General features: G+C 52.8%; 2 protein-coding genes across 5 annotated transcripts in view; one reads left to right on the forward strand and one right to left on the reverse strand.

The window, feature by feature from the left end:
* GPS2 (G protein pathway suppressor 2) overlaps positions 1 to 994 on the forward strand; it is a 3620-nt gene extending 2626 nt beyond the window's left edge. For 2 of the 3 annotated variants that reach the window (XM_006151817.3, XM_027773163.1), the window contains exons 8-12: positions 1 to 135; positions 209 to 298; positions 389 to 468; positions 533 to 650; positions 816 to 994. The exon at positions 1 to 135 is cut by the window's left edge and continues 1 nt beyond it. In XM_006151817.3, coding sequence (XP_006151879.1) covers positions 1 to 135; positions 209 to 298; positions 389 to 468; positions 533 to 650; positions 816 to 976 — 584 coding nt within the window. In that variant the 3' untranslated portion in view covers positions 977 to 994. The remainder of the gene's footprint in view (positions 136 to 208; positions 299 to 388; positions 469 to 532; positions 651 to 815) is intronic. The other variant, XM_006151818.3, reaches the window with a different exon arrangement.
* Positions 995 to 1187: 193 nt separating this feature from the next.
* On the reverse strand, positions 1188 to 4030 carry EIF5A (eukaryotic translation initiation factor 5A). Of its 2 annotated transcripts, none has more exons than XM_014589080.2 (5): positions 3806 to 4030; positions 2486 to 2590; positions 2146 to 2277; positions 1979 to 2056; positions 1188 to 1825 (listed from the first exon to the last, which is right to left on the reverse strand). In XM_014589080.2, exons 1-4 carry the CDS (start codon positions 3968 to 3970, stop codon positions 1994 to 1996), a joined length of 465 nt encoding a protein of 154 aa, XP_014444566.1. In that variant the 5' UTR covers positions 3971 to 4030; the 3' UTR covers positions 1188 to 1825; positions 1979 to 1993. The 2 variants fall into 2 exon arrangements, with proteins under 2 accessions (XP_014444566.1, XP_027628965.1); XM_027773164.1 differs by having other exon boundaries at positions 1983 to 2056; positions 3806 to 4029.
* Positions 4031 to 5377: the final 1347 nt, after the last annotated feature.

Genomic DNA, 5377 nt, shown 5'->3' on the forward strand with positions numbered 1-5377 from the left:
CAGCAGCTGCTTTCGCAGGGACCCCAGAACACGGACAATTCCAAGGCAGCCCAGGTGGTGCTTACGGGACTGCTCAGCCTCCACCTCACTATGGGCCCACCCAGCCGGCCTACAGTCCTAGTCAGCAGCTCAGAGGTGAGTAAGAGTATTTTCCTGGAAGCTGAGGAAATGTCAGTAAAAGGTCTAATGGCTGTTGCTCCTTCTGCAGCACCTTCAGCGTTTCCTGCAGTGCAGTACCTATCTCAGCCTCAGCCACAGCCCTATGCCGTGCACAGCCACTTTCAGCCCACCCAGACAGGTGATTGCACCCCATGCAGGAGCCCTGGGTTCTTCGGTCCTTCCTCTCATTCTCTACCTACTTCACATGCCCTGCCTCTTCCCCACTTAGGGTTCCTCCAGCCTGGTGGTGCCTTATCCTTGCAAAAGCAGATGGAACATGCCAACCAGCAGACTGGATTCTCCGACTCAGTGAGTATGGAGCTTTGGGAGGTCAGGGCACGGCTATGCTAAGGGGAACCCCAGTATGCCTCAGGCCCTGACTCTGCTCTTTGCAGTCCTCCCTGCGTCCTATGCACCCTCAGGCTCTGCATCCAGCCCCTGGACTTCTTACATCCCCCCAGCTCCCAGTGCAGATGCAACCAGCAGGAAAGGTAAGGACGGCAGCCACATGGACCTGTCAGAACCCCTACTCTTACCAGGTTAACAGGATTAGTCAGGCCAGCTGGCCCATATCCTTGGGGTGATCATCAGTAAGGGTGTGATGTATGTGGAAGGGAGTGTGCCAACTGACTGAGGCCTCCTTTCATCACCACCAGTCAGGCTTTGCAGCCACCAGCCAACCCGGCCCTCGGCTCCCTTTCATCCAACACAGCCAGAACCCACGATTCTACCACAAGTGACCATCAGATCATATGGACTTCACCCCTTACCCCACCATGGGGAAGGGTTGCTCCCCTCGTGTGTCCCAGGCCAATAAAATCTACCTGCCACTGCCCGGCTGCTGCTTTTTGTGTTGCCTCCCACCCAGCTGTCCAGGAGTAAGCCAAGACTGGAGGGTAGGGGTGGCTGGCAGATCCACAACAAATTCAAGTGAATTACAAGGCTGGTTCGCTCTGCTTCTGGCTCCCGCATACACCTTTCAGTCAGCAAATGACCATTTAGCTCAAATAAGCAGCAGAGTTGGGGGCTTCATATTAAACTTGTAGTTTTATTCAGGTTTGATTTTAACAAATGTGTCGGGGAGAGAGCCCGCAGGATAAGGTGAAGCCCATGGGGGCAGGGCCCTCCCAGATGCCTGAGGAGGGGGCAGGTCCCCTCCCCTCTCCTCCTCTTCCCTCCCCATCTAAAGGGGTTTGGGGAGAGACACAGGCAGGGGAGGGGGCTGGTCCCCAGTCTGTGGGGTGGTGCTTGGGGTAAAGGGCTACAGGGAATGGGGACCAGATCAGGGATGAATGGGGGAAGGACACAAGGACCATTTGCCAGAATCCACAGCTTTCTGATTCCAGACTAAAAGAAGGGGAAAAAAACAAAACAAAAAACAACAAAAAACCTAAACCACAAGCAGCACCCACCCCTCTCCCCCCAGGGCTGTAGTGCGAGGGGAGGAGACGAGGGCAGCTTCACCAAGGCCATGGCTCACTTGCTCCTGGCCAAGGCAGCTGGGTGAAGGGCAGGGGCTCCCCGACAGATTGAAGGGGCGGGGGAAACCAAAATAAAACGTCAAATAAATTGCATGGAGTCCAGCCAAAGGCCAGGCCAGAGCCAGGCCATGCCGGGGGTGGGGGCCTCTGCAGGCTCGAGGATCGCTGCTGCCACCGCTGCCACCCTGGGTAGAAGAGAGAAACCAGGTAAGACAGGCTTATCCTTCAACAGGAAGGTGCAGAGGACAAGATCAGGCTGGGGTAGGGAGTAGGCTGGAGCAATTAAGACTAGAGCAGCTCTTGGTAAGTGTGTAACATAACAGTGGAGTCTGTCTTACTTGCCTGGGAGCCAGTTATTTTGCCATGGCCTTGATTGCAACAGCTGCCTCCTCTGTCATGGCAGACAGCACCGTGATCTGGAGGAGCAAGAGGAACAATCAGATGCCCGAGCTCAGGAAGAGCAGAGCTGAGCATAAAAGCAGGGGTTGGGGAACGGGGGTCATACCAGGATCTCTTCTCCACAGTCATACTTCTGCTCAATCTCCTTGCCGAGGTCACCCTCGGGCAGACGAAGGTCCTCTCGCACCTCCCCACTGTCCTGGAGCAGTGATAGGTACCCATCCTGGATGCCAATCAGCTGGGGACAGATAGGGAAGGAAGCTGAAGATAGGCCCAGGTAGGTTCAGGGTAAAGGGTATATGACAAACTGAGGTGACAGCAAATTTTAATACCCAGTACCCCCTGCTCCTGCTATTTCCCTCCTCTCTCTGCATAAGCTCTTCTAGTTAACTGGTATTTCCCCCCTACAAACCACTAACCCATCCTCATCCAGACCATTTACATACCTGGAAGTCATTCCTTTTGATGTTGGGGACATCCATATTATGAGTTGACGGGCAAATATCTTCATATTTCTTCCCAGTAAAGATGTCAATACCAACCAAGTGGACCTGTATGTATGCATCAAAGAGAAACCCAACCAAATTCTAGGATGGATGAGAGGGAGTCTCAAGTTGTCCCTGGCTGGTGAGGGATGTCAGACTATTTATATTGTCAAGGCAAACATTAAGGGAGCTAGAACTGAACCAATCAACTCATGAAAGAAACACTTAAGGACTCTCTTCTTTAAACCTGAGACTAAAAGACCACATTGAGATTGGGGTTGGCAGCACAAAGGAAAACTGTAGGACAGACCTGGAGAAATGGGTTACCTTAAGTTGTCAAAAACAAAAACCAAAAACCACTGAAGAACAAGATGCTAAAAGCCTAAGGGAGTGGGAGGAGCCTAGGTAAAAGTCTGGAAGTTTCAGGGACTATAGAATAAAGGATTGAAAACTTGGGAGATCAGGAAGGGTGAAGGGAAAAGGCTGAGAAACAGGAATATTAAAGAAAGCAAAAAAGGGGGGAGGGGAAAGGACCTGGGAGACCAAAAAGATTATGTAATTAGGAAACAAGAAGAGCTCCCAAGAAAGTTCTGGGTATTACTGGGCAACCCAGGATCAATGCGAAATCAACAGAAGATGGATAAAACAGGGAACAAACCCCCAAGAAACTCAACACAGACGAATCAGGTCAAATTGTTGAGAAAGACAGGAGAGTCTGAGGTAGTAAGTGAGCACTAGCAAGAATGTTAAGATTCAAGAAAGAAGCAAAGCTCAAGGACAAGCAGAGTTGGCAGGGGCAGGTAGAGGCAGTTGATACTGTATCAGTTCCAAAAGGAAAACAAGAACTGGGAATGAGGCACCAAAGTGATTTGAAAGTGACAGCCTCTCCTGGGGAAGCCTGCATTCCCTGTTAGGGATGGAGAAACCCTTGGCAAACCGATGGAAACAGCATGTACAAAAAGGCTCAAAGGAAAAGGAAAAAGTGAAAGCCAAGAATTAGGAAGCAGGAGCTGAACAACCAAAGCATACAGGACCATAAAGAGACTGGCAAAATGATCAAGAGTTACCAGAGAATGACGGGGGCACAAAAGGGGAACCACAGAAGCAGCTGAAGACTAGGAGCAGGTGTAGTAGTCTGAATGGGTAGAAGGGCTAAATGCTGAACAAAAGGAACAAAACAGAAGAACCCAAAGAAGGGAGAGGGCCAGGACTAATGGCAGTTTACTGCCTGGGGCCCCATGGATGTAGGAGGCGAGAGGAAGTGTGAGCTGAAATTCTAACCTTGGCGTGGCCGTGCTTGCCAGTCTTCGAAGTAGACATCTCGACGATCTTACATGGCCGGCCTTTGAGCACCACAAAGCCATTCTTACGTAATGCTGAGCACTGCATTGGGAAGGTGGCTGAGGCCCCTGCATCTCCTGTCTCGAAGTCCAAATCATCTGCCATTTTAAGAGGCTTTGATTCCAACTAGGGCCAAGAAAAGAACTAGGGTCAGTAAGGATGGAGGCTAACAGAACCTCCAACCCATCTCATCCCTCTCTGGAACCAAACATTACTTCATTTTTCCAACCCCCTTTTCTATTGCCCACCTAAAATAAAGTTCCTGGACTAAATACTAACTAGGCTCAAATATACTTAAGAATTGGTGTGTGTTTAAGACATCAATGCTTGATCCTCCCCCCCAAACGAAAGCTAAAGTAGTGCCTTGGGAAAGGAAAGCGCCAGGGAGTTGGGATGCCAAATCTCAGAGATGAGGAGAGGCCTACTTCCTGGGAGAGGGAGGACTCAGGTGTTGCTCGCCACTGAAACCAACCACCCCTTTTCCCCACACATAGCCAGGGCTATAATTAGGTGAACAGCTATGAGCCAGCAAAAGGGTGGGGCTAATGGGGGGGGAGGGTGGAGACCGAGGGCAAGGCCCCACCCGGCTCTGTTACACCCCCCAACCCCTACCAACGCGCAAGCCAGTCACTGGTACAGGAAACCACAAGGCCTCTTTGGGGGATTCCCGCCTCTCCACGTGCACTTGCAGATGCAGCCAACGTGGAGAAAGTAAAGCTGTTCCCAAATAATCCCCCCTGCCAAACACCTCGATCACGGTTCCTAAAGAGAACCCAGGAACCCAGCCTCTCCTCCAGGGCCCTCCCACTTTTCCCAGGATGCACCGGTCCTGTCGGCTTTTCAGGCCGGGCCTGAACACTCAGTGGAAAGTGGGAGAGTGGGGGGTGGTGAATGACAATAAAATTAAAGCAAACGCCTGTAGTAGTGAGTAGTAGAAACCATACTAGGCTGGTAAAGTTAAGGACTCTAAAACCGAAGAACTCTCAAACCAGACAACGGGGAAGACGGTGACAAGGTGAAGAGCTTATCACGGCGAGGGAACGCAACAGCCCGGGACTCCACGGCGCTGTCGGCACGGGCCGAGGGAAGAGCTGGGCTCCTGTCCAATCGCCCTCGGCCTCCCCGTTTCTCCGGCCTCCCTGCTCGGCAGAATGCCACTTACACTGTGAAGTGGCCGCCTCATTTCACAGGAGGACTGGGGGGGGACGCTCCAGGGACTCATCAAGTGGAGGAGCGCTAACATACGCCCGCAGCTGGCTCTCGGGGTGATCACGACCCGGGCCTTGAGCTTCTCCCACTCCTCCAATTCCTGGATCCCTCATAAGCCCGCGAGGACCAGACCTCCCCGCGCTGGGGATTGCCGGCTCCCGCCCACCATGTGGCCGCCCGGGGCTTCCGGTGACCAGGACCGGGGGGAGGGGTCCCCGCGCAGCCATGCGGCTCCGGTCCACGTTCGGCCATGCGGCCTCCGACCCCGAGGGCAGTCTCCTGTTGGGGGCACTTCCGGGGCCG

Source organism: Tupaia chinensis, unplaced genomic scaffold (assembly GCF_000334495.1).
Source record: "Tupaia chinensis unplaced genomic scaffold, TupChi_1.0 Scaffold000330_1, whole genome shotgun sequence".
Classification (NCBI taxonomy): Eukaryota; Metazoa; Chordata; class Mammalia; order Scandentia; family Tupaiidae; genus Tupaia; species Tupaia belangeri.

Excerpts from the sequence above, each read along its gene's own strand:
- EIF5A (XM_014589080.2), bottom strand. The coding sequence starts at position 3,970 with ATGGCAGATGATTTGGACTTCGAGACAGGAGATGCAGGGGCCTCAGCC. Across the intron at positions 2,278-2,485 it reads TCAAAAGGAATGACTTCCAG|CTGATTGGCATCCAGGATGG; the intron begins GTATGTAAATGG and ends ATCTGTCCCCAG. Across the intron at positions 2,057-2,145 it reads ACTGTGGAGAAGAGATCCTG|ATCACGGTGCTGTCTGCCAT; the intron begins GTATGACCCCCG and ends TTGCTCCTCCAG.